This window comes from Tyto alba, unplaced genomic scaffold (genome assembly GCF_018691265.1).
Source record: "Tyto alba isolate M040663 unplaced genomic scaffold, T.alba_DEE_v4.0 Super-Scaffold_7, whole genome shotgun sequence".
Classification (NCBI taxonomy): Eukaryota; Metazoa; Chordata; class Aves; order Strigiformes; family Tytonidae; genus Tyto; species Tyto alba.
In genome coordinates this window covers 13,242,160-13,255,125 of record NW_024881328.1, presented here as the reverse complement: position 1 = coordinate 13,255,125, position 12,966 = coordinate 13,242,160, and the positions used below count along the sequence as shown (strand labels likewise).

Here is a 12,966-nt window from a genome sequence, read left to right as displayed (position 1 = left end):
CTATTAAAGAGCACAGTTCCCTGCAGCAAGGAGCTGGAGAAGCGTGGCCTTGGAGGATGAAGTGTGGCCTTCAGACATGGTCACCTCCAGTCTGACATGCCCGCTTTTCTTCCCCCATCTCCCACCCCAGCTAGAAATTTCTCTCTCTTAGATAAAGCCTGGGAAGGGACACCTGCACATGAAAGCCGCAGTCTAGTTCCTGATCAGTCATTTTAAGTAAGTATGTATTCGGGGAGTAGATTTTATTTGGGAACCTGAAACCATAAGAATAAAAAGCTGAATTTGTTGGAAAGTTTGTTCAGCCAATATAAGCTTTATTATGGAATAGCTTTAAACCTCTAGGCTGAGAGTGAGAGGTTTTAGGTGCAGCTTTGGAAGGTGATTTATGAATAGATTTATATGTTAATCTGTTAATAAAAAATGTAGCGTACTGATAAAATATGTGACAATCATAACTCAGATATGAGCCACATATTAAAGACTGCATCTACTCTACTAGAGGTTTTGATTATGTTTTTAAATGAGGAAACTGCATTGGCCTAAAAATAAAGAAATAAATGTTTTATCTAGAAATATGTGCCATATAATTCAAAGATGTATCTGAGAATCTGCAAAAAACAAATAATAAACTGCTTTTAAGAAAATGACTTCTGGAAACTGAAGCTTATTCCTGAACATTTCAAAATGGAGTTCCTGTCAGGCGGCTCAGTGGTATATAAAGAAAGGCAAAGCATTCTCACTCTTTCCCAAAATTACTTCCCAAACTGGATTTTAAATTGGATGATAATCTTGACACTCCAACTAGATTGAAGAAATAAATATCTTCAGCAAAGTTGGGTCAGCTTCTGAGCACCCATGGGTTTGCACTGCATATCAATGCCTAGTTTCCTCATGATTTTTTAAAGAATGTTTTGAAAAATGGGAACGGGTCTCGCTCAAGGATGTTTCTGCAAGTAAATCTGAAATACAATACTTTTACCTCTTTTTATTGACAAAGCTGACTTTATAAAGGACTGCTATATCCCTGTTTCACACGTGAGCAAACACCAGGCAGATAAACGAGGCAGATCAACTTTTCCTCAGGTGCCCACAGGCAGAGCCAACACGAATTCGGGCACTTCAAGCCCCACCTGGTGCCTAACCAGCATCTCTTGGGAATGTAAGATTTACCTAGCATTTGTAATTTTTCTGATGAGCACCAGGGCTTTGTGAACATATTCAGAATCCTTAAAATCTCCCAGTGAAATATTTTCACCAGAAAAGATTACTTGAGTGACAATCTGTGCTGTAAACTGTATTACTTACTGTTCCCCGTTGGTTTTGTTTATCATCTTTTATTCAACTATATAGAGAAAAACCAAGTTAAACTCTGCCATCTCTCCTCACACTTTTAAACACTTGCAGAGTGTGTTTCTCATCAGCACACATAAACATGGCGCTACTGAGCCCTAAATAAGTAGAGAATAATGCATTTAATACTTGATTTAATTCATAGTGCAAAACATGAAACCTGTTCCATTTGTTGCTATGTGGCATATTGAGGACTGATAGTCATGTTTTATTATTATTAACTATACTTTGTTGATATGTACTGTTGATTTACCAGTGATTATGCCACAGAGTTAAAGATTCCTCCAGGGACTAGCAGGAAAGGAAGTATGTCTTTAGGAGCAGCTGTGCAGTTTAAGAGCTTCATCTCTGTAGCAGGGATGTTTCTGCTTCTTAGATTGAGGGAAGAAAAACTGGAGTAAAACCGTCCTTCCTGGAAAAGCACTGGATACGTAGCTGCAGTTCACCTGCTACATGATGATACAGGAATGTTTTGTCCCTATTTCAGGTTTGAAAAGACGCCCATTCCAAAGCCTCATGATATTAATATTTCAATAAGCTTCAGATCAAGCCTTAAGAGCTGATGCTGCCTAAGCACGTCGCTAACCTCAATCTTTCATTTAAGTCATTTGCCTCCAGTGGGACTGAGAAGCTCACCAAGTTTTGCCCTAGGGACTGGGTAACATTCTCCAAAATGCCCATGTGGATGTAGCTGATCTCATTTATAAATTGGGACCAAATTTCCCAAGCAAATAAAGTCATGTGTTTTGTAGCATTTTCATGTTTTGCAGTGAATTGTAGCTCTGTATTTGGAGATCTAGATTCCGGCAACCCAGGTGGTACTGGACAGTGTGCAACTCCACAGACAATCCTGCCAAATTCAGGGTTATGACTGTTGAGGAACTAACACGTTCTGTCTATGAACTTAGTCCTCACTTAAGTTTTTATTGCTCATGAAAAAATATTAGATTTGTTATTAAAGCATATTTTAATCTCAAAATTTTGTGTCTTTCTTAGCAGATTAAGTAGTTTATGTCTTCCAAATAGTTTTGCCATAGGTGTACCCATTTATTCTTTCACATTGTTAAAATATGGTTTATTTTTAAGAAAGGGAATACATACAGATTCTTGAAGTATTTTAAAGACTATTAACCTGATATAACATAACTAGTCAGCATGCAAACTTCACAGGGCTGGTTAGAAATGTTTACACAAGAGATTTGCCATTAAAACAACTGAAATCAAAACATGTTATGAAATTCTTACAGTTTCTATTAAACTTATTGGATGAGAGTCCAGAAGGGACTCTCGGAAGGAAATTTTTGGTCAAAGATGCCCCAAACAAACCAGGTCAGTCGTTTGAGATGAGAGAAATGCACATTCAAATCCTCTTCAGAAAATAACTCGATCCAGAGTATTTGCATCCCAAGTACCATGTGTCTATCACTTTCTCTTTCAGATTTTACAAAGATGACAAAAATCTTGTTTTCATTTCAGTGCAAAAAGGTCGGAAAACTTGGCATCTCAAAAAGGTTGGAAAAATAATTTCCCCCTTAGTTCACATGAGAACTCTAAGTTCCAGGTAAAATCAAGGTGAACAGGGGGTAGGCACTGCACTGGGATTTATAAAATGCCTGCCAAGTAGCTTGCTTTTAACACACACCAGAGAATAGCATTCCTTGCTAAGAAGTCCTAATCAGCATTGTGCATTTTTAAAAATTTGCTCAAAGGCTTATGTTTTTAAAATGACCCTTCCACCTACTCTATTAATTACAAACTCCAGTATAAAACTGACTTTTCTATGGCCTCACTGTGAAAGCTGCAGATTAGAAGCTAACCTTGTTTCAGACACATGCATAAATTAAACAGCATGTGCTCCAAGTGCACATCATTTTAAAAATGTGTTCTATAAAATGTCTAATACTTAGAGCTTACAATGCATACAAGAGGACCATTTAAAGATGGAGATGAAACATGTTGCAGGGATTTTGTTTAAAAGAGATGCTAAAAGATTTAGGGAACAATATCCATTTTAAAACTATGTTTCCTGACTGCTGTAAGAATTTGCATGCTACGTGCCAAAGTTTCCAAAATTAACAGGTGTTTTTGAATAACGCACCTGGGGCATCTCCAGATGCTGATTTTCAGAAAGTCTTTAACAATGTGCCTGAATTTTGGCAAGAAAGAGAGGTAGACAAAATCACAAGTGATCCCCAAAATACCTTGGCCTCAATTTCCTTCTGGATACTGACATTCAGCCAAAAATGTTTCTTACAAAAAAATTCACCACCACCACCAAAGTTACTCATGCAACTAAAACTTGTTTGGTGAAAAGTTCCTCAAGTCCCAGATGGAATGTCTGAAACACATTTCAGAAACAAGAGAGAGGGGGAAAATAATCTCAGAGAAGTTGGGATATTTTGTTCTGTGGAGCAGGAAACGAGCTTGTTCTGCTTCAGTTTCTGCTCCACTCCACTCACTAGTTCTCGTGTAAAAGCTCAGCACTAGTCTTGGAGAAACAGCCTCAGCAGAACCAACAGAAAATTGAAAGTGAGGAGGAAACTTCAGCACATGGATAGGAATAGAAATTGCCCCTTTATAATATGGTCCAACAGCTGGCACATCCTAAAATCTGCCTCTTTTTCTCCCCTCCCCTGAAATTTCAACTGTTCTATAGGGTAATGTTATCTTTTTACGCAGATCTTACCCAGTAGCTTGCCCATATAATGCTAAATTTTGTCTTTTAGTCTACTGCAATTTTAAGACAATAACTTCCTATCCAAACTACATGGAGTAGCTACCTGATACTCCAGTGTTCTCTGCTGTGGAGATTACAATAATAAGTTTATACTAACAGCAGTCCAACACAGATTCGGGAGTAATACCATAACTTTAACTTCTGGAACTGAAAACTCCTAAAATGTATTTTCAGAAGTGACAGTTTCACAAAATGATCCTTGAAGATCCTGGAGAACGCTTGCTCATTTTAACTGATTTTGAATTGGGCTTAAATGAAAGGCCTTCACAGTCATTCAAGAGGTATAAGGAAAGAGTGCAGTCTTTTAAAGCCTGGGAGCTGAAAACCTTTCTAAAATGAGAGTAACAACATGGTTAACACTGGGTTTGTGATACGTAATATTCATAAAGGGGATTATAATCCAGAAAAAGAAGAACTTATTCCCATTGGAGAGCAATGAATAAAGTAATGCTCTGATGAAAAACATTATGACCTGCTCGATGGCAGGAAATATTCATTTTCTGGTTAAAGAACAGATAACTGTCAAGGAAAACATGCATTAGGTAGAGTGAGCTAGTAAATCTACCCATTACAGAATGAGAGACTAAAGTACTGAATTTGCTGTGCTAGCAAGCGTTGGCACAGGGATATTGCTCCTGAGAGATGCTGTTGCCACCACTGCTGAAAAGACAAGAGTCATCTCCTTCACAGGAAAGCCCTGGCCTTCTCTCCTTTCCATGGCAGCTGTGGGGCTGAAATGTGCACTTGCTTTTTTTCCCCTCAGGGATATAGCTCGCTGCACAAGAACACTCAGTGAAAAACAGCTTTAAACTTCACCTAACCCTGCTGCAGACAGGTATATTCCTCACACTGCCAGGCTTTTTTTGACCCACAACCAGCACGTCCTGCTGTCTCTGTAGACTGTGCTCCTCATGTGCTTTCCCTCACCTCATGGCAGTACACATGTGAGGGAGCAGATATCTATCAAGACCGTCCTGCACCCTGAAGAAGATTTAGCACCCCTGGCAACCTGAAGAGGAAGTCCCATTAGCAGAAATATATCAGACCACAATCTCAAGATGAAAAACTATCCCCAAATCATGCCGGACAAGATCCACACTGTATTCTACTTACAAGCAGAGGTACAAACCAACCCAAATTAGCATTGCAATTACTTCTTAAACTGCACTCTCAGCCCCTATAGAACTAAATGCAAATTCCTGGCATTTCTTGCCTCGCTTTCTGATCTGATCTTTAAAATGACGCACTGCGCAGGGAAGGTGGGAGGGGGTGCCTCTAAGCCACATCATGTGCTTTATGGAGACAAGCCAAGCAGCTACTTAGGCAACCATTAGGTCAGGAAACAATCACTTCCATCATTCCCAACATGTGTGTCAACATAATTCCATGCTCTCTTTGTCATGCAAAAAGTCTTGGCAAAGTGACCGGATACACCCAGAAAGCAGGAGCAAACTAAGCTCATTATGTTAACTGGAGATCCCACAGCATCCTCCAGTGCCATAGAAGGAGACTTCCCATGTTTTCCAGTGTAGGAAAAGGAACTCGCTGCACTGAAAAGAGCCCAAGCCAAGCCTGACTTCAGAAGCATATAAGGGAGATTCACAACTGGGTTTCATGGAAGCGGATCCCTCGCCTGACAAGCACAAGAGCCTGTGTCAGGCAGTGTGATAACAGGCATTGCCGAAGGTATGACACCTTGCATAACTACAGAGACTTCCCTTTCCAGCGTGCTTGCTGGAAACCTTCCAGCCATGCTAATATGGGTCTGCAAAGGGAAACTACTGCCAAATGGGAGTATCAGCTTCTCTAACTCCTTATTGTTGTCACTGGTAACTCCAGACTTTGTTTTCCTTTTAAAGGAAGGTTCAATGCATTTTACAACCATTAAACATCTTTTCTTCTCTCCAGCTATATTTGTAACTCTTACTAACAGCAAAAGGTTTGTGCACATCGGAATGCCTGGCAGTGCTACTCTAATGGCTTCTTTGTGTGGTCAGGCACAGGAGGAAGGCCCTTCAGTCTGTCTGAAAAATGCTGAATAGATCTTTGGTGCTCTAGAACATAGAAGATGGTAAATACCCAGAGCATAAGCATTTATTTATTTAAAGATAAGCAACTGGGGCTTTCGCTACCAATTTTGGCTGCACCTTTCAATTCCAGATTCAGTGCAGTGGGAGTAAAGTCCTAATGCTGCTGGATGCTTACAAGCCCTTTCAAACTCTAGCTGCTGTGCCTCCATTCTGTTGCAGGTAATACATTTTTCAACTTATTTTTCCTCTTGAATGCTTGTAATTCCAACCCTGGTTTCAGTAATGCATTCAGCAAAACACAGCTCCTCAGCAATCCATGTTCCTGGAGGCCAACAGTGGCCAAAAATGAGGACGGACAAGAACAGTAAAAGCTTCTCCTACATGTTGCTGACATTTTCTCTAATGAAAGCCAACGATTTCTATTGATTGTTCTGTTTAAGCCTGTATCAGTCACACTACATGCTTTGTTTCTTAACATGCCATATTTTTGGCAGATCCCATTACCACCCAAACACTCAAGAATCAAGAGCAGAGAGCGCTGTCCAAATGGGCAAATGTAGAATAGCCCTTCCCCCAGCATTGTCATTGGAGTGGGAACGAACATCTGATTCTGACTTTGTCTTTTCCCTACTCCATCACTCTGGGCAAATTTACACTATACAGCCTTCTGAAAATGTGCATCAAATATTACAGAACATTCATTAGCAAGTCAAATAAACCAAAACAGTAAAAAGTGAACATACCTGAATAAGAGAAACGTTGTGTAGACTAAGTCTGAAGAGGTAGTTCCTGCATAAACAAGCAGAAAAATTACAAACGGTTAGGCTACCAAAGAAGGAAAGGTTATAAAAGAAAGTCATAGCTTTGGTTATGCATTTCTACAAACAACAAGTTTTCTTAGACTCCTCTCGGCAAAATGCAAAAATAGTTACATGCTCCTTGTTCACCAGAGTCTTAGTGAACCTCATAACAAAGTTCTGAGCAGGTCTGGAGTAAAATATTCCAGAACCCAAAATGAAGAACCACAATGAAACCCCAACAACACAGGGACTGTTTGCAAACACTCAAATGGCTTTAGCTGAACTCCTGCATGGGCTGCACTCATGTTTTTCTCTGCATTGAGGAAACTGGTGTTGGATAGAAACCATCTGGAGCAAAGCTGACTCCTGTAGTATGCTCTCCCAAGCCTGTCCTTGTGGGTGCTCCCATTCAGGACTTTGTGGAAGAGAAGGAGGACAGATACTTCTCAGCAGAATCTCTCTGCACAGAAAACCAGCAGGAAAATCAAGGCAGTGATTGCAGATACTCCCAATCCTCCTGTCATTGCATCTCCACAGGCAAAGCAAGGGAATTCCTGATGGAAGTCACTGTAGCATGAGATATCACACATCAGCCCAGCTCCTGTAACCCTGCTTCTGCATGTTCATATCCTGTCACAAATTGGAGGAAGCACACATTTGCATAAACATCTATGGATGGGGCTTAGTTAACAGCATTTATTTCATATTTTTGCTTGCTAAAACAAAGCAGTTACCAGGAACCAGCTAACATATTCAGCCATACGGACTTGATTGTGTGCTTGAGGTTTTGGCCACGTCTAACTTCATATTTTTTCATCCCATCTGTCAGGGAGTCTAAAGAGCAGTTATCCTTTTCCAACATCCCTGTCACCACAATCTCCGAGAGAAGACACATTTATATTATACTAGGTGAAGTACATTTTTGGAGGTGGCTCTATTTAAATAGTAGAAAGTGCAGTTTTGATGATATATATTCATCTACTCTAGAAGTGCCAGTATACAGACATTCCCCTACCTAGTAAAAATACAAGTTCCAGTCTTATGTCAGTGAAGTCAGAGAAACCAGTGGAAAGTTCCTACAGTGAAGAAAAGGTCCTAAGGACTCTTCTGAAGAGCCTTGTTTAGAGTCTGCGGTCAGCAGAACACTCTGCCCAAGCAAAGAAAGTAATTCAAACTTCAATATATGAGAGATTCATATTGGGTCACAATGATCACTGCAAGGCTTGAGCAATTTTTCCTTCTTTTATCTCTCACTTGTATATTACCTAAGTCTTAATCATAGAGTTGCCTGTATACTTTGTCCCAGTTCTGTAAATAAATCAAAAAGTCTCAACTGCTGCTGACTGTCAGTAAAGAAGGATGGGAACCAGGGTGATGGGGGACTCAGGAAGTCAAACTCCTAGTACCAAATCTTCGTTGATACAGCTCTGATTTGCCCTGATTTGCACCACTCTATTCTATACTGAGACTGGTTACCCAGAGAAGAATGAGACCCATCATCAATATCTGAACAAAATATATCATCTCTCCTAGCCCTATCACTGGAGATCCACCAGTTCTTTTGCACAGTCTCAAACCCTATTCTGTCTCAAAGGGCTGCATCTTTCACATGTAATTTGTTATTAACTCTTTTGCATCAGTTACAGACTTAAAGATTATGTCCTGCAGGTGCATGCAGCAGACCAGGGGCACTAAGCTTACATACAGCTAAAATTTCAAAATGGACAGAAATTCTCATCCAGTGACTATTCTGACAGCTCCCTTAGAAAAGCACATGCTACTCTCACCAAAATATTAATGCAACTCCAGGACATAAGATAGCATGGAATAAGCCTTCACCTGGAGAACTTAAGCATGCCACTGGCCTCCGATCTTACATCACCCTAAGGAGAAAGTTCTCATAACTAGGGACTTGAAGTTGCTATCCCGTTGTTAAGCATGCTATTTAAATGCATTGATTTTGGAAGTCTTATGATGCAGATTTCAGCTCCTTGTTTTAGTCTTGTAAAAAGCTGGACAGTTTGACTCAGTAATAAATTTTAATATTAGGGTTTTTTTCCCTGATAGCACTGCAGAACAAATTCAACCGAAATATATTTAATGGAAGAGACGTATCTAAAGGACACCATTTTAGTTGCACTCAACCAAAACAGATGCAGACAGGAATAGTGTTCGTTTTAACAAAGCTAGTCTCTGTCCTCAGTGACTGTCGTGTAGCACCTGTACAAAGTGTTAGTGGTGAGATCACTCAGGTGGCTGAGACATAAACCAGGCAGGAACGTAGTCCTGATGTGAATAGCACAATGATCTTCTAAAGGCTTCATGATAACCTCAGGTCTCTAAGTCTGACCCTGTGGCTTTCTTACAGAAAGGAGGGTTTCCCTACATCATTCATCAGCTTGCCTCACCTGATGTCTGCACAGCCACTGGCAGTTTCTTCTTGTTTGCTTGATCCTTCCCACATCTCATCAGCAGTAATACAAACACCAGTAGGCAGACCAGGTAATCACAGATACCTCCAGACTCCAGTTGACCTGCCCAGCTACAATTGACTAATCCTTAATTAGTAACGTGCTCTTTTAACTATTCTTGTTCTGTAAAGCTATACGAAGAGTAAAAAGCCAAGGGGAAAGATCTGCTGAATAAGACGGTGCCATTTTTATGAATTGCATTTTAACTGCAATTTCAGTCCAAGAATGAGCAAGGTCTCTGAATGACAGAAATAGTTTATTGTACCTAGAATTGCCCCATTTGTGTCCTTTTTTCTGCTTGTGTTTGAAGTTATGTCTGTTTAATACCTTGCTGAACTATAATTTAAAGCAGCTGAAAGAGTAGGAATAAGAAATATATGAGAACACTGAGATCTCTGCATGAATGGATGAGGTGCCCTCCTGGTCATTTTTTCTTTTTTTTTTTTTTTTTTCTCCCATTTTGTCTTGTAAGTAAATGTTGGCTAATTCTTTTCTCTTTTAAATTAAACCCATCTGAACTAGTCCAGAAGAGCAATTGCCTGGTGCAACCAGCTATTCTAATAACCTCCTTCTCCTGTATAAAAAGCTGGTGCACGAACTTGGAGGGACAGGACAGCCTTCTTACTTTCTGTCCTAAAATGTCATGCTATATCACTCCATGGTATTAAAACACGAGCTTTGTTTCATCCTAGAGTTGGCTGCATTTCAGCCACCTCCAAAACAAGTGACTACACTCCCCTAAGTACTCTGGGACAAGTGGTATTATACACATTAAAAGGTGCCTCAAACTGTTAATTATTATTAATACTAACCTTATTATTCATGAACATCAGTGCACTTCTGAAAATGCCCATGTTAAACATAATACCCTGAAGTCTCAGTCAAGATTGTGGTTTGTGGCATTAAGACACAGTGTGTGTTGATGGTGGTTCCTCTGGAAACTGATTCACAGAGCAGATGCCTATTTAAACAATCTGAGGGTGGATCCTCTCTCCATCACCTTTGATTGCAGGGGGATATTATTGCCCAGCTCAGATATATGAAGTTAGCTGCTGTAAAGACCCTCCTGCTCTATAAAATCTAGTCTTGAAGAATTTGCCATCTAAATATATACAGAAGAGTGAAAAACAGACATCATTCTCATTTAAATTTAAAGTACAGAGTGAGCAACTTAGCCAACATCACAGAGCAATATCTGAAGCACAGTCAGGAGATGATCTCCTGGACCATTAGCCTATGCCATGGTTAGGAGAATAACTGGCCCCCAAAGTTGGGGCACAGCACTTAAACCTGTACTGAATTGTCATTTATACTCGTGGAAACTGGGTAGATGTCAAATTACTTTCCTAAACTGGGCCCTCTATGCTAGTCTGCGTATGAACAGAGCCAAACTGCAGTATAAATCCTGTACGTGAAAGTATTTGTTAATTGGCTTTGTAATTCATATTTGGATGCCTTGTAAAATGATTAAGTGCTCACCGTGCCTGGTACCACAAAGCACACTCACCAGAACAGCAGAAGAGCAGTTGAGATGTGTTTCAAGAAAGGGTGGAAGAATATATCCACTTAAATCTGTTTGCCATGACATTCCCAAGTCAGAGCTGCTTATTAAGTGTCTATTTCACAGAGCCAAGCGCACCTTGGATGAACTTTGCAACATGATGCCCATGCACTTGTTCACACATTGCCTGGCCTTGAAACAATTTACAGTGAAGGCAAAGTACTTTGTCTATGATGCCACTGAGCAAGACAAATTAAGCCTTTCCAATGGGAAGCCACATAACAAGAATGCTTGAATAATAGCAGAGACCCTTCCTCTTAGGAGTTTTGAAATTATAAGGGTTGCAACATGCTTCAGACACTCGTTCAGACCTCTTTTTCAGTGCCTCTTTCCAGGCACTACATCTGTCTGCACTGCGCTGGCTGATTAAGAGGTGCTTCCTTCTAATTAAAAGAGAGCACACTTTTCAGTTCTGCTGTGGTAGATCAGGTGTAAATGAAAAGCTACTCTAGCTTCAGATTCTTTTTTCTATTTCAGTGATCAAGGTTTGTTCACATTTCCCACCTTTGTTTCCCTCCACACACACCAAGCAGGTAAGATAACCTCTCTGTCCTTCAGAACAACCCCTGCTAGCATATCGGGAGCCACAAGATCCCTAACGCAGCCCACCACCAGAACCTCTCAGGACTTTGACACGCAGTCAGAGACCAACAGTATGCTGCCTTATCTCAGCTGGTCTGTATCACTTCAAGACATGCACACCTGCTCACATGTTGCTATTTGCCTGCACTTTATAGTAGATGTGAGAAGCTCATCCCTCCCTTGTTACAGGGCAGGCTACCTTAAGCCCTCTCTCTTTGCATGCAGACAATTACCCTGCAAGTAGAAACAAAGCCAACAAAAGCTGATAATAATATTTGATCATACAAAAAAAAGTACATTTAGGGAAAGCTGAAGACAACTGAACGAAGAGTTGCTCTCCCTTTTGGGAGCTATTACTGCGCTGAAACAGGCACCCAGCACAGCCCAGGTGAGGTACTGGAGACTCAAGTAGGCTCACGGTGCTCTGGGAAGGCATTCTCCACGCTTGGAGCACAGAATAAAATAAACTATTTCAGTTGGAAGGGACCTACAACAATCATCTGGTCCAACTGACCAAAAGTTAAAGCATGTTGTTAAGGGCAATCTCCAAATGCATCTTAAACACTGACAGGCTTGGAGCATTGATCATCTTTCTAGGAAGCCTGTTCCAGTGTTTGACCGCCCTCTCAGTGAAGAAGCGTTTCCTAATGTCCAAACTAAACCTCCTCTGGCACTGCTTCGAACCATTCCCACGTGTCCTCTCACTGGCTCCCAGGGAGAAGAGATCAGCACCTCCCTCTCCACTTCTTCTCCTTGGGGCGGGGGATTGTGCTTCAATCAGGAACCAGGTCTGCAAGAGGGACTCACAACTGTCACAGCATAGATAATAAGAAAAAATAATTAACAGAACAGGGTCCTTTGGGTGATACAAAACAAGACACAGAATTATGCACGTGACAAACCTAATGCTCCCTTCTGGCACTCCTGGAAGACATGTGCTGGGGCTGAGTCTTGGGCTAGGGGCCAGCAACTCCTGTCAGCTCTTCCTATCTTTGCTCCTGGAGGCCTTAGATATACTTTGTACTTCCACAGTACATGACAAACACAGCTTAGTCATGCTTCATGACTCCCTGGGAGCTGGTTAGTATCATTCCCTCCTTATACTAATAGAGAAAATGAGCCAGAGAAAGGTTAAATGACCTTCTCCAAAGCACACAGCAAGTCAGTGACGGAATCGAGATCAGACCCCAGGGCTCTTGGCTACCAAATCTCATGCTAGATTAACGCACAGCTCCTCTACACAGGTCCAGCTGTGGCTGAACTTTTCAGATGGTTATCCACATTTCTGAACTAGCCAACCATCCCAAGGAACCCAGCTCCTGAAGGATGATTCTGTCCTTTGCTCTCAGAAGGAGTTAATTACATGCTTGCTCTGGAGTGTGATGTGACCATTCGTTTGCAAATGCTACTCCAGTGATTCATTTGAAGGGCCTGG

General features: G+C 40.9%; 1 protein-coding gene across 8 annotated transcripts in view; it reads right to left on the bottom strand.

The window, feature by feature from the left end:
- The window catches only part of SEMA5B (semaphorin 5B), a 270,332-nt gene that overhangs the window by 96,922 nt on the left and 160,444 nt on the right, over positions 1 to 12,966 (bottom strand). For all 8 annotated transcript variants that reach the window (XM_042784212.1, XM_033003412.2, XM_033003408.2 and 5 more), the window contains one exon: positions 6,861 to 6,906. In XM_042784212.1, coding sequence (XP_042640146.1) covers positions 6,861 to 6,906 — 46 coding nt within the window. The remainder of the gene's footprint in view (positions 1 to 6,860; positions 6,907 to 12,966) is intronic.